General features: G+C 40.3%; 1 protein-coding gene across 9 annotated transcripts; it reads left to right on the top strand.

Annotated features, from left to right (window-relative positions):
- The first annotated feature begins 2,512 nt into the window (after positions 1 to 2,512).
- On the top strand, positions 2,513 to 25,463 carry MFF (mitochondrial fission factor). Of its 9 annotated transcripts, XM_035334454.1 has the most exons (10): positions 2,513 to 2,654; positions 6,371 to 6,588; positions 7,467 to 7,639; positions 8,423 to 8,511; positions 12,415 to 12,489; positions 15,395 to 15,553; positions 17,780 to 17,797; positions 21,440 to 21,502; positions 24,147 to 24,231; positions 24,610 to 25,463. In XM_035334454.1, exons 2-10 carry the CDS (start codon positions 6,372 to 6,374, stop codon positions 24,739 to 24,741), a joined length of 1,011 nt encoding a protein of 336 aa, XP_035190345.1. In that variant the 5' UTR covers positions 2,513 to 2,654; position 6,371; the 3' UTR covers positions 24,742 to 25,463. The 9 variants fall into 9 exon arrangements, with proteins under 9 accessions (XP_035190345.1, XP_035190346.1, XP_035190344.1 ...); XM_035334455.1 differs by lacking the exons at positions 2,513 to 2,654; positions 12,415 to 12,489; XM_035334453.1 differs by lacking the exons at positions 2,513 to 2,654; positions 17,780 to 17,797.
- The last annotated feature ends 184 nt before the right edge of the window (positions 25,464 to 25,647 follow it).

Genomic DNA, 25,647 nt, shown 5'->3' with positions numbered 1-25,647 from the left:
CTAAATCTATCTTTGTGACTTTGTAGGAATGGTGCTCCAGCCCTCTGCATTTTTGTGGCCCACCTCTGGACCCACTTGAACAGGCCCATGTCTTTCTTATGGTGGGAGTCCCAGAACTGAACACGGTACTCCAGATAACGGGCAGTTGTGTCTTGCTCCCAGTTTTGAATTCTGCTACTCCCTTATCGTGTGGCCTTCAACAAGTTACTAAAGAAAAACTTCCCTAAATAGCTTTAGATTTCGAGTGCTCATACTTGGGCTTTCTTTCCAAAACATTAAACACTCAGAACTGCAGGGACGTATATCAAGCTCAGCGTAATACAAGCTGGACATTGAAAATCAAAGAAAAACTTGAAAAAAAGTTTATTTCTCACTGCAGATGCAGATCATTTTATTTCTCTATTGTTAATGATTGTTGTGAGAATTACTTAACTTGTGTCTGTAAATAAATTGAGAGCCTTAACTGGAAAGTGCTGAATAGGTGCAAAGTGTTAATATATTGTACTGAAAGATTGGAAGCATAAGAAATCAGAACTAATGAGAAAACAATTAAAAAAAAAGGAGGGAAAGAAACCTTCTGCTAAATACAACCAAATAAAAATATTTTGACTAAGCAAAAGAACTATCTCACTTGTTTTGGTGTTTTTTGTTTGTTTGTTTTACAGTTTCTCAGTACTAATGATCTTTTCCTTTACCTATGCATAATATTAAATATATTAGTGTCATCTGAATGAAAGACATGGCTTTTGTCCGCAGGAAGACCCCACCTCTCTCTATCCTGTGTAGACTACACTAGACATCTAGCACTTCGGTGTAGGTATTAGCTGGCTAGCATTTTAGTGTAGATATGCATGTGTATTGCTGCGTGCCCAACCTTTCCTCTTAGGCATATTTCTGCAAGGGACATGGTGACGGGCTGGTCACAGTGGTTTTGATCTGGAACATCTGAGCCATGTTCTACTGCTCCCCTAGAATCCTGGAATCACAGAACATCCCAAGTTGGAAGGGGCCCATAAGGATCATTGAGTCCAAATCCTGGCTCCACACAGGTCTACCCAGAAATTCAGATCATATGGCTAAGTGCACAGTCCAAACGCTTCTTAAACTGACGGCCTTGGTGCCATGACTGCATCCCTGCGGAGCCTGTTCCAGTCTTATTTTCTAACGGACTCATACTCAAGAAGCATAGAACATGGGTGGCAAGTTGATGTTAACAATAATACAGGATAAAGGGTTGTGAGGACATTAGGGAAAAGCCAGGACAATGAAGAAGGCTGGTAGGGCCCTTGGTGCCCAAGGCCCTGGGCCTTGCCTGAGCCCTCCTGTAGGTTGACACGTAGGGTCACAGGTGAAGGACTGCTTTTCAAGTGTGCTTCAAGGGTTTTGGTTGTTTTGTTTTGTTTTCCTTTTTTATAAGACAAAATCCTTACTGATAATCTATAAATCGTATAAAGACTGGGAAAAGTGGTAAAAGCAAGGACCAACGTAGATTTCCTCTTAAGACCTGCTGAGGCCTACAGTTTGTGTTTTAAGGAGGAGACATGTTAAATCACATATCCGCAGACAAGTAACGTGTACCTTTCAGTGTTACACCACTTCTATTTTTATCTAAAAAGAGATCGTATTTCCGATCACTTGCCTCTGTGAAACGGTGCTTTTGGCATTTGTAAGAACTGAATTAGCAGGCTGCAGACCACGGATCAATAGACACTTCAGCACTTCTGGCATTGCGGCTCATTTTGACCTCTAAAAAGTAACCGTGACCATTAATCAAAATATAATGAAAAGCAGACACTTTTTTTTTATCCCATTTAAAAATAAATAATTAAATAAATCTGCTTTATATAATAGCATTCTTCATTTTATCTTTCTGGACGGATATGGAAAATGGCTAAGGAGCTAAGGAAAAAGAGCTGTTTTTAGGCAGGTTCTGTTGGGTGAGGGCCGGTCTCAGGCAGGGGGAGAGAATGCGGCCCTGGGGCTGCTGCGGCACTGAGGTGGTGAGGGCAGGGCCCCGGGGGGTGCGAGCAGGGTCCGAGTGCTTTGGGCACAGGGACAGGTGCTTGCTGCACGAGTTCTGCATCCGCTGCTGTTGCGGAGTGATTCTGAATCCTGCTGGTTCCCTGAAGGGACAGGGCTGCCTCTGCGAAGCTCGACCAGGGGCTGGAGCTGGGGAGGCGCGCGGGGCGCTGCCGCCGGCCGCCTCTTTGTCGGCAGCCGTGCCCTGACGCGGCTCGCCTTGCGCCTCAGCGTGCGAGGCTGCCAGCCTCGTCGCGCCCTGAGCCACATGTTGGTGAGCACCGAGCACCTAATTAGGGCCTCGTGCCTCCACATTACGGCAGCACGTTAATTAACCATTATTAGTAACGCCGCAGGCGCCCCGCAGGCCCGGCTCCCCCTGAGGCCTGCGCGGCGCCGCTGCCCTCACTCAAAATGGACGCCGTGGGGCCGCCCCGCGCGTGAGGCCTCGGCGGGAAACGCTTCCGCCCTTTGTTAACCACGTGACGCGCGGTGCCCGGCCCGGCAACCCTTACGGCAGCCCGATGGGGTCAATCCTGCCGGGCTTCGCTTCTCACCAGCCGCTGGGCTGAGGGCGCCGCGCGCCGCCTGACGCCCCCGCCGCGGGACCGGCAGCGGCAGCGGGCCGCGGGTGGGTGAGTGCGGCCCCGCTCCCCTGCGGCCTCCGCCCGCCCTCAGGCGGGGCCGGGAGCCCCGAGCGGCTGCGGCCCGCCCGGCCCGGCCTCGCCAGGGGCTTCCCCGGCTCTCTGCCAGCCTGGGGGAGATGCAGGGGGTGACGGGGGGAGATGGGGGGACCCCCGCCGGGCACCCGCAGCCTCCCCGCACGGCCGCTGAGGGCCCGGGCTGCCCCCCCCCTGCCCTCCCCGCTTTGTCTCCGCGTTTCCGAGAGATGCTGCCCCAGCTCCCCTGTGCTCAGCTGCGTCTGCCCTTTCTGTGTCCTGCTCTCAGACCCTGGTTTTATTTCGTCGTTTCTTGTCGGTCTTAAACGCTTTTACGCTTTTATCTCCTCGTTTTTGGGCACTCTTCTATTCTCATCCCTCTCCAGAGCTGCGTAGTTCCATCAACATCAACTTCACAGCCCTCTTTCTCCGTGATGTTATTTTTCAGAATACATTACTGACACTATCCCGGAAAACCACGTGACTTCTATTTATGCTCCCTTGAAACAACCAAGTTTCTATTACCAAGCCCCACTCTGTTATCTTCAGCTTTTTCTTGCAGCAATCTCAGTGCTGTTTGCTTTGCCGTTCCCTTGTGAGAGGGGTTACAAGTTGAGATCCATGTGGCACAAAGAAAACAATTTTCAATGGCAAGAAGTAGACGGGAGAGGCAGGAGCAGGGAGACGTGGAGTCGGTGTTACTCAGTCCTTGGCAAGTACTGGGTACCGCTGAGCCTGAAGTCATTTTTTATTCATAAGTCATTTATGGGATGGTTCTCTGGTGCTGTCTGTTCTTGTGTATCTTATCCTACAGCTGGAAGGCAGTTGTGCTGACTGCTGTACTAAGGCGATGCCAGACTTTAGGGAAGCTGTGGTGTGCAGTGAGCGCTGTGGTGATGCTTGAGAACAAACGATAGAGCTGCGTGGGTGTTCCGGAGTAAGAAAGCAAATAAGCTGTCAAAGACCTTTAGTCAAGCCTTGTCAGTGGAAACTATTTTGTGTGCTGCTGCTGGTAGACATCCTGGGTACTTTAAGGTCTTGAAATTCATTACTGATGCTGATGTTATGGTTTTTAATACTTTTTTTTTTACTATTATTGATCTGGGAATGCTTTATTGATCGTAGACCCTCTTTGGGAAGGAAAGGCATACTTGGGGAAGCAGAAGTGCTGAAGACTGTGGTCTTTGTTCGTGTCACTGGCTGATGGGGTTGACATCTCACTAGAAAGATAAACGCAGCTTGCAAGACCAAAGGGCAGGAACAACAAGAAAAAAATGTGAAATCTAAGAGCTATGAAGTGACAGAGCTGCTTGTGCACATCTTGAGCACCTCTTGATACACAAAGGATGTGTATTTTGAAGTGTTTGTTGCTAGTGAAAAGGGTCGTTCATGTTCCTGTCGTTTGATACATGCAAACAGTCAGAATTAATACAGATGGATTAAATCAGTGCATAATTTCAGGTATTTTCTTTGTGGTTTTGTGGTGGTGTTTTGTTTTTCTTTTTTAAGTTTATGTGGAATGGAGACCTTCTCCGTGAGCCCCAGTTCTCTTACTGTGCTGGAGTGAGTGAGGCTTTGAGATGAGTGAGATTATTTCATTTGATCTGTGGTGACTGGGAGTCTTGAGAATAGCACCGAGGGCCCCAGGATGGATTGTCAAGTGGATCACGCTTTTAATATATTGAATTTATGCATTTAATATGGTCTGACGGCAACCGTATCCTTCTGTGTGCTTATTTCTGTTGTCTGCAGGTTACTGTTAATTTGAGGCTTGATTGACAAAATGGGAAAGTACCGTTTCTGTGTGACGTGGCCGAGCATTAGTCTAATTATAATTACATGCGACAAATACCCATGAAACTATAAACTCTTGGAGATACTCTGTTCATTCTGTGCCCAGGAAGGTTGACGGGACTAAGGGTAGCTGGCTCGCTTCGCCTCCGTAGGAAGCGCACTGCCTATATTGAAAAACATGCAGAACCTGCCCTCGTACGTCATGTTTGTAACCTTAACGCTGACCCCAAATAATAGGGTCACAGGGCCTGAATTTCCTTGGGTGGGTCCCAAGGTGGAGGCCTGAGGGAGGAAGAAGGGCACGTTGTATGAGTTGGCTCGTGGTGGGAGGCTGGCGGAGGTGTGCGGCTCTCACGCGGGAGGTGTGTTTCTGGGGGCAGCAGGGCTTGTGCGCTGTCTCGCCTGCCCTGCAGATGCTCTGCCCTGCAATGTTCTGTTGGCCAAGTTCTGTGTGCTCGGCTTATTCAAGCGTGTGCGCAGCAACAGACGTGGCCTTGCTGCCCAAAATAGTAAAAGAATGTCGTTGCAGTTACAGTGGCAGAAAAATGCTCTTTTGCCAGAATCGATTGCTTCATTTAGGGAGCTACTTCAAGCAGCACCAGCGAAAGATTTCTTGCTATGGCAAGCTTTGTTTCCTTTGGGTGGATTTCCCATGGTAACTGTGTTTGCATCTTGTATGTGTGCATATATGTGTAGAAATATATAATTCTCTTATCCCAAATGGTAAAAATAACTGTTACCGCAGGCTGAGCTATGGACAGGGCCCCCCAGCTGCTGCCTGGATGAAAAGTTTCTCACATCTGAGTATTCCTTGCAGCTCAGCTTCTGCTGGAACCACTTCCCAGCCTCGCTCTAACTGGAGCTCCAGGTTTTCTTTGTCTTAACCCAAGCCATCACCATAATCTGAGTGATTATGAGCCGTTGACCAGGTCTGCTAACCACTGCCTCAAAGAAAAATTTCTCTCGGCCATGTGAGTCTTCTTTCTAGCCTTTAGTTTCTATCAGTGGCCCCTTTCCAGCCCCTCTTCAAGTGTGGCTCTAGGATTTCTCCTCCTCCCAGTGTTAAACTGAATACCCCGCACACATTTTAAAAAAAAAAAGTTATCTTGGTCTGCGTCTTCAGTACGGCTCGCCAGCCATTGCCCTGCCAATAGCCATCACAGCCCAGTTTCTGGGAAATTCCTCTGCTGCTTCCTATGAAATCCCTTTGCTTTCTAAGAAAATGTTTGTGTAAATAAAAGTACTGGTAACCCCTTGTAAGCGTTTCATTTGCAGAAAATTCAGAAGGGAAATGTTTACATGATTGCATGTAATTGGTAGCAGGTTATGAACATGCTTGGTCTTCAAGCCAACTCGACAGGTTGTTGGTAAGAAGCCGTGTCCTTGTAAGACTGAGATCTGGAGGAGCGATAGCAGAGGCCTAGGTCTCTTTTCTTCCCCTATTTCAACGTGTGGTTTTGTAAGGCTTTATCCACTTTCTCAAATGTTGGTACCCTGGATCTGTGCAAATACAGACTGATGTTTTGATTTCTTACTAATCCTGAAGATTTTACCAATGTTTTTTCTGCTTCTGCCAGCCGGTGCAGGAATAGTGTTTTAGAAAAGCAAACAAACACGACCCACGAGGAGTTCTGCATGCAGCGTACAGCTCCAGCTGAGGCCCCTCGTGCAGCTTTGGGTGCTGCATGCAGCACCACTTTGTTCTCAGCTCATCACCGTCTGTGCTCAGCCCCTTGGGACTGAAGTTTCCACATATTTCATTGTGTAGTTTGTTTCTCTAAAAAAGTCTGCTCGGGATCTTTTAACACGTGCCCAGGAATCACAGCAGAGAGATTCCTTTAGCTGCTTTCTGTTGGTTTCATGTATTGCTGTTAGAGCTTTTGGTTTTCTTTTGTCAGAATGAGTGGGGCTGCGTTCCCGTCGCCAGCTGCCGAGATGGCAGAGATTAATCGCCTTCAGTACGAAATGGAGTACACGGAAGGAATCAGCCAGCGCATGAGGGTCCCAGAAAAACTCAAAGTAGCTCCTCCAAATGCTGACCTTGAGAAGGACATCCCAGAAGGATTCCCAAACGCCAGTGTAACGATGCAGGTTCCAGAGCGGATTGTAGTGGCAGGTATGTCTGCATCTCAATGTAAGGAAAATAAGCAAACATTTAAATTAATTCCTCAAATTGCTTATAGGACATATGTCTGTATGTTTTTACAAAGAAAAAGCTGTGTAATGCTTTTCCAGTTTTCAGACAGTTGTTCATAAGTCAAAGTTATTGAGCATCTCAGTCTCTGAAAATGCTTCATGAATAATTCTGGTGTAACGTAGCAGAGACGGTTAATGAAGGAATTAGGAGCAGAAAGTTGAATTGCTGACTTTTCATCTTACTAAACCATTTCTGGATGATGGGCAAGAAGTTTTAATGGTTATTGATTTATACCTGATTTTTTTAATTGTTAAGCTAAAAATTCCTGTTAGAAGTTTGGGGCATGTTCTATATATCAGACACTTCTCATTCAAAATGTTTTTTATTATAATTGCAATTCCCATCATGCTAAGGTTCTGTTTGTTACTGGGTGCACTCTCTAAGAGTTTTCCAGTATTTATGGCTGCGGGCTTTACAGCGAGAGGCCTGGAACTGCTGGAGGGCTTACAATCTGCTAAATGTGTGAAGTGTGCATTTCATGCTTTGGAAGACGGCAACGTTCAAATCACCAGTTAGTTGTAGTTGTTTACAAATATGCTTTAATAGGTCTATGTCTAGAGATTAAAAGTGCCCTCACTTTTATAACGGTTGATGTTGCTCAGGATTACTCAGGACCATTGTTCTCAGGCATACCGCTCAAATAAGTGTCAGTTAATGTGCTAGTTAAGAAAGCTTTAAACGTAGTTCTTAACAAACAAGATTCTTAAAAAGTAACATTCTTTGTTATTTGGCATAGTCTGAGAAAATCAGCCCCTAGGCCACAGAAATCATTCTATTGACAACTGATGTTCTTGCAGGTAACAGTGAAGGCATTCCACTTTCCAGACCACCAGACCTTGACCTTCTTCAGTCTACTCCATTCAAACCACTGGCATTGAAAACTCCTCCCCGTGTTATTTCTCTTAGTGATCGACCACTAGATTTTTTGGACCTAGAAAAACCTCCGCAGCAGACACCTCAGAACGAAGAGGCTAGTACTTATTTTGCTCTTTCCCTGGCTGAGAAACTTTCTTCTAAAGCAAAGTGAAAGAACCCGTGATTTCTCCATAGTAGTGCAGCTGTATTTGGTACAAACATAAGCTGAGAGAAATACATATTTTTATAAGCACTGCAGTTGTTCTAAACTGTGCCTTTTAAGTTGGGTATTTCACTGACAGATGACTAGGGGTTGGCAGTCTCCGTAAGCTTACACAGCACTTATACAATGAAGTCATAACTGGAATTGCTCAAAGAACTTTTAACAAAATAACCATTTTGATTAAAGAGAAAGCTGTGAGAGTTTTTTAATTTGCAGGTTATCAGAAAACACACTGATTGTTTTGATGTGTATTATTCATCTTTGCAGCAATATCATACATCAACAAATACCACACAGAATTAGTGAGTTTTAACAAAACTCTGAAAAAGTACTTCAAAGAATTGTATGGTATTGGCATCCAGGTGGATGACATGTAATTGACATCTTAAGAACTGAGAAATACTTATGAAGTAAGGAAGGAAGTAATATTAAGTGTAACAGATTGCTTTCTTACAAATTCAAATCTACATATCAAAGGATGGCAGCAAGTTTGGAAGTTGGTTTTACGTGTACCTGCATCAGCTCTCTCATCTGATGTCTTCCTCCTAATCTCTGGGAACCCCATGAAAATATGGCTTTGTATCTAAGGAGAGATCTAACTAAAATCTCCAGTGCTAAGTTAAGTCTCTGCTGGAATTCCCTGTCTTTTATCTGTCTTCCTCCCCTCGTACACAGGTTCGCTCAGTGGGAAGACTGAAAAGAGAACGCTCCATGAGCGAAAACGCCACTCGGCAGAATGGCCAGCTGGCCCGAAATGATTCCCTGTGAGTAGAGCAATGGGTTGCTGGGATGCACTGCAGCTTTGTTACATATTTCTTTTTGTGCCTTATCTCTGTGTATTTGTTTTCCTAACATTTTAAATGTTGTAGCAAACACTTAATTTTTAACATTAGTAGGCTAGCATTTTTCTTAATTTCTTGGTGTTTTGTTCAGTAAGGTGCCATTCAGTAAGGTATTTGGGAAGTATATTCCTAGACTGTATGGGTGAGAGTGTTTCTGAGCTCGCCATTATTTCACCAGTTACTCTGAATTGTTACTTTAAGAGTTTTTTTTTTTTTTTCAGTTTATGAAGTGGTGTAGGGTTTTTTTCCTGAATTTTCAGGTTATCTGCTCAAAGAAATTGAGTTCTTTGCGCAGTAAAATGTTGCTTGTTCCCACTGGTATTACATAATAGTTTTAATTCACAGGCAAAGGAATATGGGTATCTCCAGTATTTCTCATAAATATTAGAAAAAGTCAATTTTCTTTGGTGTCTATATACTTAATGCATTGGAATCTGTGAATATATATCATAATTTTTAAGACCGAAATGGCAAGTAGCATTTAAAGTCGGAAACTTCATCTTCTGATACCATCAGAGGTAGCAGTTGTTATGGTGCTTTCTGAAGATGTACATGTCTGTATAATCTGATTAGACGTGACAGTCGTTTGATTAATCACTATGTTCTGAGTGATGGCATTCTTCCACCTGCCAGTAATTGTTTTTACTATGTAACACTTCTGATCCATATCAGAGCAATTCCTAATATAGCTACCATAAAGAATACTTTTTCCCTTGTTGAAAATATATGAGAAGTGAGCCCAAACAATGGGATTCATCAACACTGGTGAAACATAGACTGTGTAACACAGTATTATTAAATCACCCGAAATTTAATTTGCAGTAAATTGAGGGAAGTGCAAGACCTACTTAGGATCTATTTATTTTTAGCATAAAACAGATCAGGTGAATTATGTCCTAGAAATGCCTGTTTTCTTCTATTTACAGCAGGGTTACTAGGAAGTACTAAATGTACATGTACATCTATCTACCTGTGCGTTAGTTTGTCTAAAACTGGTGAAATGTACTCTAACGCCTGTTTCAGAGCTTATAACTTTTCCTTCCTCCAGATCTCCATGGAAATATTGTTGCATATCTTTCTTCTCTTACTTAATCAGTCTTCTAGTTGATACAAGCTTATTGCACGTATCTAGGTGCTCAAGTCAACTGAATTATGTATGTTCACTGAACTGGCTAAATGAAATTCACATCCATAAGCTCCTTGATCATCTCAGTCTGCAGATGCTATAGCAGCCTACTAAGTGCCCAAGTTCACTTTGATATCGGTCATCCGGTTAAAATATGTTGGGCTGGATGTACTTGTAATTACTCTGCAGGAATGCCTATGTGATAGTCTGCACACAATGCAGGCAGGAATAGATGGTCTTCATGTGGAAGCTGCTTGTGAAAAAGTTTACCACTTTGATGTTACCAGCTTTGCTTTTTCAGTCTTTGATGTATTGCTGTTGAAGGAAAAACAGATAGTGTATGAATTGTTGCAGTTTCTTGAAATCACTTCATTCTTGCTCTGTTTGTTTACTCTTCTGAAAGTCCTGGGCTGTGATCTGAAAAGCTGGCAGGATCAGCTCTGAATGGATGTATCCAGTCACCGCGAGATTCCTCACATTTGGGTTTCTCAAATCCAAAAGTTCTCTAAACCTGCGAAGCTCACCTGTGTGCTTTGCTATATGTAGAATTGCTGGTTTAAAACTGTCTAAATGCTATTTGCTGTCACAATTGCGCAATCTATTAGCAGTCCTTCAAAGAGGCTTAGCAATGCAATACAAACCTGGAATTCTGTAGATATAAAAATGATGTCATCAGTGAAGTGACTTCTACTTGGCATGACTCAGTTTGTCATATACAAAAGCTAGGAAATTCTGACACATCTGGAGGTGAGTTTTCCCTCTCTCAATCCTCATGCTTGTGCCTGCATACTATCTGTCACCTACAAGTCCTGAAAGCACTTCCATTCTTTCCGTTCTTAGGAAAAATATATAAACTTGAGATTGATCCAGAATCTCTTCTGTTTGTGTGTATGAAGAATAACAACTAATATTGAGCCTCCCGTATCTGTGCTCTCTACTGACAATGTGGAAGAATCTGTATTTCTTCACTGTGGCATTCCACACTTGCCAGCCTGCAGATAATTTATATTTGTAGAACTTCATTTGTCACTCATCCTCTCAGGCACTTGTTTTCTTATGACAAAAGTTATGCTGTGCCTCCTGTGTAAATCTGCTCTGAAATCACAGATTCCTAGCAATTGCTTCTTTTTCTGTCATCATTGCTTCTTTTGACTCAGTGTGATCCAGAAAAAGAAATCACTTTGATCATGCTGTGGCGTTCTCAGTGATGCTGAGTCTGATATTTCTCTCACCTGGGTTGAGTCAATCTCCAGGTGGAGAACGTACCTATGAACCTGGTTAATCCTCAGGAGAATATTCTGTGAATGCATATTATGAAACTACAGTGATCAAGGTGAAACTTGGTTTTCCTGCATTTGTGTGAGCCATACAAGTCTTCTGTACTTGGTGAGAAAGCTATTTCCTGACTCTTGGTTCTTCACAGTGTAGGTCCAGAAGGCATATATTGCAAATTTGAGATTAAAAAAAAAAAAAGGGCAAGCTTAATGGAAATAAAATAGTAGTGGTGACTCTAGAAACAAAACTAATAATGTAGCTGCTTGGAGAAGCTGCTGGTGTGGAAGTGCTGCTGAGTGGTTCAAAATCAGAAATACAAGCAAACCAACCTGGTTGGTACAAATTATGCTACCTCAGATGCCAGTGATTATCACTTAGTTTGTAGACTGCTATTTCTTCTAGAGGTTCCTGGTAAATATGATGCATTTATTCTAAGATGAATTCCCTTGTTGATAAATTAGACCATAGAAATAGAGAAATTATAGTACAAGTGTATTGTTTTCACTGCAGAAAACCTAAGTGTGCAACTATTATATCTCATTCAAAATTTGTCATATGCTTTTTTGACTGTTTTACAAATGTGCAAGAAACCAGCTGCTCCTGCAGTTCTTATTTCGAGTGGTGTTGGCTGAAAGCATTCGCTTTGTTCTAGTTGTCATAGCGGTACAATGCTGCATCATCAAAACTTGCTAGACTTGTAAGTTCATGTCATGTCCAGGTAGTTTATTTCTACAATAATTAATATTATGGTGATCTAATTTGAGAAAAATTATTTCTTTATTCCAATGTTTGAGTCTGATTCACAGCTTCATAGGAAGAACAGTCCACATTTTACAGCCAATTTAAAATTACTTCAAATATTTAATTTATATTAAAACCAAAAATTGTTGCTTGTGTTTCCTACCTCCTTGATTCAAATTTCTGATAGATGTGATAGGTATTAAGATGCTGTGGTGAGGATCCCGTTGAAAAGGCATATGGAGTACTGTCACTTAACACCTTTATCTGAACAGGAGTATAATACTCCAGTTCTAGGACATGGCTGTCCTCAGACAAAATGTTCAGATGTACTCTGAAATTCCAGTGTCTGACCTTAAAAGTGACAAAATGTTTTATGTTTGCTTGTCAGATTGAAGCAAAGAAGTTGGCTGGGCTACTTATCATTGTGTTCTCCACATGGTACAGATAGGTGTTTTTTTTTTTTTTCCTATTGTCATCCATTTGCATGCAGAGACTCTTCTGAGAATTTGTTGGGAGTTAGAGATAGTAATTCTCAAATGCTTTTTTAAAAAAATGAGACTAACAAGAAGGCACCTGCTTGCACAATAACTATCTACATGTGTAGCAACAATAATGTCTCTCTAAATTTTATTCCCTCCATTTATAAAGGATGCTTACTTAAGAGATTACAATTATTATTCAAGGTGTCACAGATCAGATACTGTCCCAAGAAATAAAATGCCACGGTTCCAGTCACCTCTTTCGACTAAGGATTGCACGTAAGCCTACATGTTACCTGGTATAAGAAAATCAAGAGTGTGTTTAATCATGTGGTTCTCTGCATTACTAATTTTCTGACTAAGATTAATTTAGAATATAAAATTTGAAACAGGCTTTGCTACACTGAATGTGTGGTTGCAGGCTTCCTCAAACTTTGCCAAGTCATTTCCCTGTGTAAGAAACATAGGAAAAAGTAATTGGTGGTAGAAGGAAAGGGAGAGCTTCAATTAACAACTGATTTATTAAAAAGAAAAAAAAAAAAAGCTTTAGTCTGATTCTTTGTTCTTTGGCTGTTTATGATAGCTGGAGAAATTAAGCTTTTAGTTGGTCATTGTTAGCCGATGTTGGATGTAAAGATTCTACTTTGAATCAGAAGTCAACAAACCACCAAGACTGCATTGAAAAGGGGAGAAGAGGTAACTTTTTCTTCTCCTGCCTTTCCCTTAGAGAAAGGGGAAACTCTCTTTCTCCCTAGAGAGCTGGATTTCATAGTTTGAGAAATTCTGAAATAAACCCTGCATATATCTCACATATTTTGAGAAGACTTTGGGGAGATTCCTGCGAAGCTAGAAACTCTGCGTATAGTAGAATCTTACTGAGCTCCTCCATAGTAACTTCTATAACTCCAAGGTGTTTGTTTTTAGTTCCAAATTCTATTTTTTTTTTTTCCCAGAAAGTGTTGAGACAATAACTGGCTCTAGCTGCAAATAAGAATTATTTTCAGAAAATTTGAACAAAATTATATTGAAGACTAAAATCATTTGGCTATTGATGAAAGAGAGGAGGGGGATAGCTACAATCTCTAATGATAAATAGTCATGTTAAATGTTAGAGAACTATTCTTATGTTATCTTGGCTGATTTGTGTATCAGGTATTTGCTTCATAACATTGCTTCTCCATGGTCTCTGATGGAGTTCAAAGGACTACCACATGCTTATAGATGAACAATTTTGAATCCTGAAAAAGAAACATAGAAGAAATTGGCTTCTTTATTTTTTTCCCCATATTCCCTAATCCTGAGGTTTGAGCCCTTCATATAATTATTTTTATAATTATGAGATTATTAGAATAATGTTTCCCACATGTAACTTCCTTGTAGAGAATTTTGAGCAATTCTAGTTCAATAGGTGTTTTTTGTTTATTTTTCAATATCTACACAAACTTTACGTATGCCATTGCTGTGGTTATTCACAGTAATAGCATTCTGGTCAACAGGAATTCTACAATATCTTACTTTGCAATATTTTTTGTTAAGATGTTATTCAGCCTAACACCTGAGATGATGAGCAAGAAAAAATACTGTAGTATAAGAACATAATATGAACTCAACCCTTCAGCTCTTTCCTCCTTTCCTCAAGCTAGAAAATCCATATGTGAATAGGAAGTCTCATTAATTCACTTTAGTGGCAGAATTTTCATGTTTCTGGAGATTTTTCTAGGGAATATTGGAATTTCCAATGCATTTGAAGAGTAAAACGTGTGGCTGTGACCACTACTATTGATGGCAAAATAAGTCATTATAAATGTAACAAATTCTGCAATTCTTACAGGAAAAATAAAATACATAAAGAAGTGAAGTAGATGATTATTGATTTCTCATTCTCCTCTTTTCCTTTATTTTGGTCAAGCTTACTCTACAGCAACAAGAAAAGATATTTGTGTTTTAACTGATTAATAATGACCAATTTCAGTCAAGCACCAGCCACTTCTGTCTTTGCATGTCTCTTGAAGCTTAAGATAACTCGAACTCTTTTGTGGTTGAAGTGACATCTGTGTAACACGTTGTGAATCTGTCTTTTCCGTTGAATTTTCTTTCTTACTCAGTTCAGATTGTGGTGCCAGCCAGTTGCAAAGCAGCCCTGTTCAAAGCAGAGTATCTATAGAGCTATGACTTATCTAGAAATTATCCACATATCAAGTCCACTTCCAAGTACTCAGCTGGTAATGCTTAATTTCATAAAAATGCCAGCAAGAGTGGGGAGATTGGCATTATAACTCTATTAACTGTTGGGGCAAAGTACAAGTGGCAAGGCTAAAAGGATTATGTTGAATTAAGGATGCTAATTTGGAATAAAAACTATCCCACGATTTAAAGGGTACAATGAACTCACACTTTGTCTTGCATTTGTGTTAATATTAATGATTAAGCTAACAAATGACTTCCTCTTAAAGTATCTCATTTTAAATTAAGAACTCCTGATTTTTAAAAAGAACTTGATGTGTGAAGGACAGTGTGGATAATGTCAGGTAGAAAATGAGCACATCAAATGCAGTTTATCAAAATTCATTTCTTTCTGTTAGGTTTGTGTAATCCTGTAAACCAAAATGCTCATGCTTGTATTTCCATCCTTTGTATTTTTATTTTAAGTATTATTATGCATCATGGCCAAAACCTCAGATCACGTAAGTTGTTATCACTGGAATATGAATTCTGTGCCCCTTTTTCATTGATTTCTAGCAGTTGCCTTTAAACTTTGTTGACATGCAAATCCAAATTCTATCTTTACTCACAGCACAAAGAAAAAAAAATTTGAATTCTGTGTGAGATTCTCCTTATTGAAAAAGTTGATGTTTTGCAAAGAGATTATGGGTAGCCTTTGCTTTTAAAAACACTTGTCTCATTGATGTCAATGAGGACTTCACTACGGACTTTGACAGGTACAGACTTATCTGGGCAAGGACTTCATACGACTACCCTGTATAACGGTTTTAAACTGCTGATATAAACATAGCTCATGATCCCTGTGCTACTGGATTTGGGGATGTCAGCTTATAACGGCGGGAGAAGGGTAAACCGAAAACAAGCGATAAACGTTTTGGAATGGGGACTATCTGAAAAGTTTTTTTGATTAAAAATCTGACTGTAGTATTTTTCTTTTCATTTACTATGCTTGTATGAACAGTGTGACACCATCACTGCAACAGGCTCGTGTCTGTCCTCCCAATATGTTACCTGAAGATGGAACTAATCTTTACTCTGCTCGTGGCATTTTGTCGTTTATCCAGTCTTCCACTCGTAGGGCTTACCAGCAGGTCTTGGATGTGCTGGATGAAAATCGCAGGTGATTGGTTGTCACTGATTCTGCCAGCTTCTGCTGCTGCTTTTTTTTTTCCTTCTTTTTAGTGGAGTGTGGTTTCTGTTCATAAAACAATGAGATGAAATTATTTGCTTTTGCTTTCCTTTGCTTTCACTATTCATAAGCAATTTAATTGTCCAAAATTCACATTTCAAAATGCTTCAGTTTCAGTCAAGTATAACATTAAGATTTCCTTCCAAGTAACAATCAAAGTAGAAAATATTAATTTGTGAGTGCAAGAGATTCTGCTGTTCCCAAATTGTCAGCGTTGGCTGCAATTAATACCTGATCCTAAAACTGCACGTTTACTAGCCTTGCCTACTGCTTTTCTGTGAGTGAGTAATGGTGCAAATCAATAAGATTGGGGTGATGTTGCCATAAATCGTTAAAAGAAATGTGCAGAAACTAGGTAGATTATTATGCAAGACATTGTAGGTGCTGCTTATAGTAACGTGTCGAGACATTAGACTGTGTCAGTTTAGTGAATAGTACCTCTTGTTGATACGTGACTGATGGTGACCACTTCACCCAATGTTGTGAGCAAAAGAGGCAATATATACTTGCTCCTCTGATTAATTGTCTTTGCTCTTATGGGTAAGCTGATACGTTGAGAGGTAATGAGCCAAAACAAGCCTTGTTGTGAGCATTAGGAGAATGTCATTTTTATCACTGCAGAGGCATTTATAACTAGTGAAAACAAGGTTAATTTATGAAAAGCAATTTTCATTTCAGTAGCATGCTAACACGGAGGTTCAGGAAAGAATTGGACACAGTCTGCAGTTCTTGCTGAGAGGTGAACTTGAAGGAACGTTGGAAGGAGCAGCTCCTTCTCTGGTTCCTCCAGGGTGGCCTGTGCTAGGAAGTTCTTTCCAATTCCCAGTCTGCCTCTGGTTGCCAACATACTGTCAGCACTCCTAATATTTGGAATGTGAAGTTAAAGGGTTTGTTTTCCAGTTCTTTTGGTAAGAAAGTAACTATCAAGCCAATCTTATTGAGCAGTTTTAGCAGTCACTTTCTGAACTGGCACCTCCTGTAGCTCACCACACCTGCTGACATGACAGTATATAAATTCCTATATTGACATTATCAAATCATGCAGAACTCCAGTTCTGCTGGCCTTTATACCCTAACCTGGAACTTGAAGAACTTAAAAAATAATATATCTATATATCAAAAAAAAACCACACCCAAAAGAAATGCTTAGTTCTCCTTGAACTTGAGTAGGGTGCTTAACCCCCTCTCTCTTCTATGAAAGAGCAAGCTGTGGTACTATCCACAGTTGGAATTTTTTTTTTAATCGTCAATATTAAAAGATCAGATGGAATAATTTTTCTTATTTTTATTTTTTACAAAATTAAAGCTCTTTGATAAGGAGGAGTTCAACTGTTGCTGAATAACAGCACTGCATATTGTGCCAAGAGTCCTTGTTAAGATTGACTGAAATTCTAGCCCTTTCCCCAGTCTGCAGTGAAGCTAGTGGGATTTATTCCTGGCTTCCGTTGGGCATGTTCTTGCCCACATTTGCTTGGATACACATATTCATACGTAGCCTTTCATCTTACATTAGTTACCAGAAAAATTGTAGGGTTCTGAGTACTTCAAAAGCTGCATTGCTCTTCCTGGTTCGGGGTCATTTCTGATGTATACTTACCAAACTTCCTAGAAGAAACAGGAAACTGGTGCTATTCACCTATGAACTAATGTTGCCAAAATAATGAACTAATCAATAAGGTAAAAGTGTATTCTTTGTGGTTGGGTGTTTAGATACCCACCATTATTCTACAGCTGGCGTAGGAATGTGAAATTTGGATGATCCACTTGCATGATTGCAAAATATTGTTCATTTAAAATTGTTTGAAACTGCACTCTGTTCTTTTGCTCTTTATAATGTGCTTTCTATCTCAAAATGTTATCTATTTTAAATGTTGTGCTTATTACTAGAAGAGATCTTTTTATTAAAATGAGCAAGATCTGACTTGTGCTATTCACTAGACATAGTTTTCACTTGTTTCATGGCTTGCTTTTTTCCAAAAACTTTCAAAATTAGCTTCCAATCTACTAAAACTGCTAACGGTAGGTGCTGGTTATTCTGCTGCAGATGATGAATTATGCCTGGTTTGGTTGGCCTTGCTGGCATGATAGGTTAATCAAATGGGCAACAACCTAATGATCACTGTTTACGCTGTCTGTTTACTCTTGCGTTTCCTTCAGCTTGGACAAGGACAATAGGTCAGTTTTGCTTCCCAGTTCTAACCCTCTTTCCATTTCAATTTCTGTCAAATGACCGTAGGGCCAAACACTGGTCTTTAAAAGACTGATCTTACGTGCTTTAAGCAATGAATAAAAAGTGTATTTAAGGATTTTAGTATTGTCTTAAATGCAGGTAACAAGACAATTTAATATGAGAACAAAGTTGTCTTAATATCTGTACTTTATCTGAAATATTTTTTTACCTTTTAGACCAATAACTTTTTATTAAGAAGAAAAAAAAGAAAAAAGTATGGAAGTTCATTGCTGTCCCCTTTCTTCAGAACAGTCCTTCCTAAAAAGCCACAGCCCTCCTGAAGTGCTAATCTTCACCCACATAATCATTTCCTGAGGTGTTGCAAGGTCATGTTTTATGTTGAGGGTGTTAATGACATTTTTCATGGCAGAAGTAAAATAAGATGTGAGTTAAGACCATAGAAGTTATTACACATGACTTTGGATGAGGGTAATGTAGTTCAGAAGCAAATGAAATGGTCTGCAAATGTGAAGGAGCCTGGGAGAAGCACAAACCTACTGCTTTGTTAGGTAATTGTAGTGCTGAGGCAAGCAGGGAGAGCAGTTTTACCTAGTCACTGATTGCTCTGTGCCCAAATCCATTCTGTACTTCAGAAGCTGAGCTTCTTACCCAGTTCACATCTGGATCACATCCATAAAGTCCTAGGGCCTGTACTTATGGTCATCCTGAGACTTCCAGAGAAGTTGAGAAGTAAAGTGAGCAGTCAACATAGCTGCTGCCCCTACTGAACAAAGAATGTGCTAGCCTCAATCTCACGTGTGCAAGTGATGTAAGTTGGACGCAGGTACCTAGATGATCCACACCTCTTGTTTCCTCCCAGACCCATTTATGATTGCATCATTCCCGTGGTATTTCCACTGCATACTCTGCTCGAAGCAGAGGAAGACAGACCAGATTCATTTGGTCACTGTGTTATTGCCTGTTTTCCCACTGTTATTAAAGTGCATTACTGTTCATTCCCTTCTGCAATTATATCTGCAGTTAAATAGTTAAGTGCTGAGTATACATAGATTAAGGCTGCTTCTGATCATGTGTAATGTTTAGGATGGAATGGACAGAAGTAGCCAGAAAACAAAGTTTTAATATATTCCTTTTCAGAAGGTCATGTATTTAATACCTTGACTATATTATAGTTGTGCATGCTGTATTTACCTAAAAACTTGCTGCTGATTTTGGGCTAAGGCGGTCTCAGTTAAGAGGTCACTGTTATCAAATAGTAAATTTTTTGTTGACATTTGAAACTGAGCAAGTAGGAAGGGTGGATGAGGCAGGAGAATATCCTGGTGAACCTTTTGGGTGCACCTGTAAGGAAATAAAAATGTGAACTGCAGAGAAAGGGAGGAAGCCATGTGCAGCTGCTTAACTGAGCCTGGCTGTGTTGGGAAGTGTAATTAAAGGCTTGTCTTTAGGTTAGATCAAGTTTCCGATTCGGACAGAACCCGCAGTACCCTAGCTTTGTTCTTTGCTGCAGCACTCAGCCGCCTCCAGACCTGTGGCTTTTTCTGGTAAAGGCAGCGTAGGTTGGTTAGTATCGATTAGTTCCACAACATCTCTGAAACCTGAAGTTTACCACAGAGGCCAAGGGTTGAGAGAACATTTAAGATCTGTTGTTCTCATGATACAAGGCTCAAATGCTGCTGTCCTGTGTTAGATAGCATGGGAAATGCATGCTGAATGCTGACAAGCTGCTGTTGGCATATCTGCCAATTACAGGCTGCTCTGATCACAGAGAAACTCTGTGACCTGTTCCGTAGCTGCTTTTTGCTGAATTCCTTGTGTTGTCTCCAAGTATTAAGTTACAGCCGCTGGCAGACAGAACTTCAAACTAGCTGAGTTATTTCTCTGATTAGAAAATAGGAAAACCAATTTTGATAATTTTTTTGAAAGACCTCATTTGTTTGGGTAAGGGTATTATTTTATTGTGTGTATTGGGAATGGTTTTTTGTTGTTTTGTGAAATATGCTGGCTTCTGTGCTAGACAGGAAAACATGATGGTATGCAAGGGGACTTTATTTTTAACTTTACAGATGTATATACATCTTCTGTAACCGGAACACTTTGCTCTTTAGAGCAGGACCTCGTCCCAGTATGTCTTGCACTGGGTAGCAGAGTTTGCTAGGGTTCCTAGACCCTGAATCTTTAAGTGAAACAAGTGGTTGTGGTATTTTTGCACCGTGCTTGCTCGTTTTCAGGTCAGGCCACAGTGTTCTCCCAGCCACCTCAGCACCAAGCCTCTGCCTCCAACCCAAAAAAGCCTTCATCCCCAGATTCTCTTTTTGTTTTTAATTTTAGAGGCTGGAGTGTACATTGGTTCAGTGCACAGCACAAATACCTGCTGTTGGCATTGGGAAAATGGGAGAAATTGTTCAACAGCCTGACTTCTTTTTTTCAGTTTGTTACCCAGCAGAGCTGTGGAACACTAATGTCTCCTTACCGGAGGTGCTGACATGCACGGTGTTGTCTTTGTCGGAAGGTACAGCGGGTGTTCGTGTGCTCTGTACACTGGGACATGGCACCTTCTTCCTGACAGGCTGGTGCTTATATAGTTGCAGCAACTTAAAAAGCTCTAATATTTTCTTCTCTACTGAAGAGAGAAAAGGAGGGGGAAAAAATGAAAGAGTGGTACTTAAAGGGAAGTCAGAGCATCTACTTGAAGCTTTTAGTCACTTCTTCCTGGAGCGATCTGCCTCTCCTTTATAAATAAATGGTCCTTAGGCTACTAGCCCAGGTTTTCTGAATTATATTTAGCATAGATGAATAAAGAAAAGACAAAAACTTCTCGTAGAGAGAGGAGAGGATGACTAAAAAAGCTTTTATAAGCCTGGAAGGCATGTGCTATGAGGAGAGGCTGAGGACTCCTGGCTCTTCTGGTTTTGAGAGAAGGAGGCCGAGAGGCCCTCTCGCTGCTCTCCGCCTCGCCTGAGGAGGGGGACGTGCGGGTCTCTGCTCCCTGTCACCACAGACAGAACACGTGGCAAGGCACCTTTATCAGGGGACATTCAGGTGGGCACTAGGGACGGTTGCTGAGCGTGGCCAAACACTGAAACAGGCTTCCTAGCGAGGAGGCTGATGCCCCAGGCCTGCCAGTGTTTGAGGCATTTGGATAGCGCCCTCAGTAACATGCCTGAGCTTCTGGTCAGCCTGAAGTGGTCAGGCAGTTGAACTCAAAATCTGTAGGTCCCAACCAACTGAGCTGTTCTGTACTATAAGTGTGTGGATAACTTTTTTTTTCCTGGGATTTTGTATTTTTGGGGAGACTTTTTAAAATATGAGGTCTTCCATTGTTACTTTTACAAGGTTGATAACCTCCTCCCAAACCTCTGTTCGAATCTTCCACAAATGAAGCTGTACCATCAAAAACTTACCTACAGATCCTAGCTGCATACGCTTCTAGTGTTAATTAAATCTGAAAGAAATGTGAAAGTGCAATTCACAATAAAATATACAGGTATTACATTGTGTTGAAATATTATACGCTATAAGTGGAAGTATTTTGATGTTCTTTTGTTCTGTGTGTTTTACCTCTATCTCTGTTTGTCGTTTCCTGTTTCCATCTCGTGCTTTCTATCTACAAAAACCTGCTGTAGGCCAGTGTTACGTGGTGGGTCAGCTGCTACCACTTCCTCTAACCCTCATCATGACAACACCAGGTAAAGAGTATTTTTTTGTTAGTCATGACCCACTAGTTTAGATTTTTAAATTCAGATTTCCATTCCCCTATTTCTGAGTGTTCCTATGTTTTATAAATAATGCACATTTGTATCCTCCCCCTCAGCTCTGGAGGTATTTCAGGCCCTTGTTCCTTACCCATCCAAGTCACTTGCAAGACCTCACTTACACAGTGGATACAATGTGCTGCTGAATTTCAGACTAAAAGCCTCCAATTGCACATGCATTTGAAATTTAATTAGCAGTATACTTTGAGTACTTCCTAATTAGTGGCGGTTGAGTTTCATATCTTTATTGCTAGAAAATTTGGCCTTGAACCATGTTATTTTTTCAGGTGTTCTCAGACATATGCCTGTGATTGTTAGCTGTAGTTAGGTACATCTTTACAGCCATTATTTCAGATTGACATCACTTCAGTGGAATTAGATGTAAGCTTAACGTGTGATGTCGTGGTCAGGATTAAAGGATTTCCACCTCTGATGTGCCTGTTTTGCACTATACTTCTGTTTTCATCAAAGTGGAGATAATGCTTATACTGAAGTAAATATTGGATTCATGCAGGTGATTCTTGAGCTCTAACTTGAGAATTCAGTTTTTGTCACGGTCAAAGAGATTTCTTGTCCGTAATGCTCTTGATTTAATATTTGGAACTGTTTGGAAATTGGTAGAGCAGCAGTGATGTCCTGTGACTTAATATTAAATTTTTGTGACCTGGGAGGGAGACATGCTCATCTATTGAAATGATGAGCCTCTTCTCTTTTTCACAAGAGATGCTGGGGGACATCTATACAGTGGGTGGGACCTTCTACTTTCTTTATTTTTACCTTCTACAAGTTAAAAAAACAACAACAAAAAAAGGCTACGAAAGGCCATCCTCAGAAAATTATTTGGCTTTAAAAGAACCCATGGTAGAAAATGAAACTTGATTTTTTTTTTTTTTTTGCAGTGCTTTAGGCTTTTTTTTTTTTCTAAGAGTAGGAATGTTTGTATTGTTTTATCAAGAACTTAAGTTTATTTTAAAATAACTTGTTACTAGCAATGGGAGCTTCACAGAACTAAGCAAATAACAAGTTTGTCTCTTTAATAGTGCCTAAACTGAAAGAACAATTAGTAGTAAACACAAACTATATTGATATGAATGTTTAGTCTCCTTAGAATATTAAAAAATAGCCTTAATGATAATTTTTTTCTAACATATTTACCAAAACTTTTGTCTCATACCATGTTTTTAAAACAGTTTTGACTTTGATAGACAGTTGCTTAATCAAATATTTCTTTACTAAAACCTGTTTTTATCCTGATCTTATCTAGAGAAGTGTTCCCTTTACCTGTTTAACCTTCAACCCCCCAAAAAACACATTAAAAACTAATTTCCTCTATGCAGTATTGCTCAAGGATTTCATTGTTTCCTAAGTCCAGACTAATGCTATTATTTAGAAACAACAACTCTTACTTAGGAGTATATTACTGAAAAATGGGGCAGGAAAACTTTTGACAAATGGTATATGGGGGGGGACAGATCATGCATGATCTAAAGGCATTCTATAGACATCTGCTAAAAATGATGGAGAAATGTGTGGTACAAAAACAGGATCTGAATTTAAGTGCATCCTGTGAGCTTAAGGACTTCTGTTTGTATTCAAATGTTAGTCAAAGTTAACCAATAACTGTGTCATTAAATGGTAAACGTTCTTTTAGGTGTATGTGTTTTTTTCAATTTGGTAGCTTTGACATGTATTTTGTTCAATATCCTCAGCTGTTTGCAGCAGGTGTTCATGTGTCCTCATGAGAAAGCAGGTTAAGTCAAGGGGAAATGATGTTGGAAACTGAGACTTTAAGATAGGAAGAGAGAAACTCAGTGGTAGGTATGGCATCAGGAGTTTCTGTTGGTTGTTGGGGGAAAAAAAAAAAAAAACTAGGTAAGATGTAGCATTTGGATGATCAAAACACATAATTTACATAGATTTTTTTGCCCCCTCCCAACTAGTAAATATGCTGTATTGAAATAACTTGCCCATGGAGTTAGAATAATGCTTTCTCTGAATCACTGCATCAAGAAAATTGAGAGGTGTTCTGAGAACAGCCTCCTTTCTGATGTATGCTGAGTTCAGCAAGCACTGACTACCTAATTCTTCATTTGCAAAGTTCTGTCTTTCACCTAAAATGCTAAGGCTATTGTGACTGAGATCATTAATCTCCGTAGGTGTTCTTGTGAGATATTTGAAGAGGTACTGAGCATAAGACACCCAGTTCTTGCCAAATCTTAATTTGGTTGGTTCAAATCCATTGCTACTTTGGTATTTTAGCTTGGGCAATTTTCAGCATTCACTGCTCAGTTGAATAACTAGAAACAGTATTTTGAGACACCAAGTGACAGCAAGAAGTCCATCTGTGGAGAATCTTCAAAAGTGTTTAAATGTGGAGAACAATACACTCAGTCAAGTACCCATTTCATATGTCTTTGGGCTTTATTCATTTAAGATCCAATTGAATTATACAACTCTGTAAAATTGCTTTTATAGTTCTTTTGCCTATCACCAGCAAAAAGCATATCAACTAGAATGTTCATAAAATACAGTACTTGCTAATCTTATTATGGACTAAGCAATCTCTTTAACCTGATAGATACGGTCTTTCCAACATGGATACAACGCTTGAGGGAACACCAGATGACATGACTGTTGTTGATGCTGCTTCCTTAAGAAGACAGGTATGTAAAGCATAGTCGTTGATAAAATTAAGAAAAATCTGTAATGGTAAAATGGGGAAGCAGGTTGTCTTTTGTAATATAATGGTATGGCTGCAAAGGTAGGGTAGCCATGTAACAGGTATGGTGAGGGATCCTCTCTGTAGCCCTGCTGGACTGCCTTCACAAATCTGTATGGGTCTCACAATCTGGAGAGCCCAATTCCATTGACCCCCCTACTAATTAGGGACAGCAAGGTCTGGTCACTAGTAGTTGAAGAAAAAGTCGCATTGTCAATTGTTTAAAATCCATCCAATTGTGATAGTAATTATAGATGCTTATTTGGAAGGTTCTAGGAAGTCTGGCAACTTTAAAGTATTAAAAGCTTTTATTTATTTCTAGATAATCAAACTTAATCGGCGTCTACAACTTCTGGAAGAAGAAAACAAAGAGCGTGCTAAGAGGGAAATGATTATGTACTCAATTACTGTAGCTTTCTGGCTACTCAATAGTTGGCTTTGGTTTCGGCGCTAGACACAGCTCTCCCAGAAAACTTAGTAGTTGAAAATACAAACAAAATTTGCGAAATTCTTTGTTTCTGTTTCTGAATTGTATGCTGTTTTATAATTCATACACTGGAAACTACCACCACAGAAAAAGGCTGTAGAATTGCAGTGTTAAAGGGACACCTTGTTGTTCAGTTATACTGTATTCAATAGATTTGCATTGCAGATACTTGCAGTATCCTCCTTTGCATGCTTCAATGTAAATATGGATCAGCTGATTTTGAGATGAAGTTTGCTTCATGCAATGTCAGGACAGTGACCTACAGGAATTATCACTGAATGTTTTCTTGTGGTGGAAAGAGAAGAAATGGAATGGGTTTGGGAAAAAAAAAATCAAAACAAAGGAATAAAAAGTAGTTTTTATTGTTCTATTGTTAGATGCAATTAAACATTGCTGCACTAGTTTTCCTTTAGTCTGCCTAGTTTCAGAGGTGTGCCATATTCAAGGAGTGTGTCCTGTTTCATGAGTGTGTTCCTTGTTTAAGCACATGTTCAGGTCAAATAATAAAAGGTGGTCTTTGCTAACGTGCAGACTGTCCAGAGGTGTGTAATATGTATTTTTTTATTTCAGCTTTAATTTTACAGATGTTTTTCTATAAAATACATTTTTAAGCAAGCCAGTCTGTGAGTGAACAAAAGATTGAGTACAAGATACCAATGTAGTGTATTTAATAAAACAAACAAACAAAAGACATTGTTTAATGTTATTTTAAGAGTTTATTTAGGGGGTTATCTAAACTACCAGGCATTGGAGTAAGTGGCAGTGATGGTCTGAACAATTCAAAAGGAGCAGGAGGGCACCATACAGCCTGCTGCAGTGCTACCAGGCCCTGCATGTTGAGAGACTGTTCTTGGTGTGTGTGGTGAGTACATA

Source organism: Oxyura jamaicensis, chromosome 9 (assembly GCF_011077185.1).
Source record: "Oxyura jamaicensis isolate SHBP4307 breed ruddy duck chromosome 9, BPBGC_Ojam_1.0, whole genome shotgun sequence".
In the NCBI taxonomy this organism is placed as follows: domain Eukaryota; kingdom Metazoa; phylum Chordata; class Aves; order Anseriformes; family Anatidae; genus Oxyura; species Oxyura jamaicensis.
Note: the sequence above shows the minus strand (reverse complement) of the source record. Positions and strands in the feature narration are given on the sequence as shown.

Coding starts and splice junctions, on each gene's coding strand:
- MFF (XM_035334454.1), top strand. CDS start 6,372: ATGAGTGGGGCTGCGTTCCCGTCGCCAGCTGCCGAGATGGCAGAGATT. Junction 12,490..15,394: donor CTTTCGACTAAGGATTGCAC/GTAAGCCTACAT, acceptor TTGTATGAACAG/TGTGACACCATCACTGCAAC. Junction 24,232..24,609: donor CTGCTTCCTTAAGAAGACAG/GTATGTAAAGCA, acceptor ATTTATTTCTAG/ATAATCAAACTTAATCGGCG.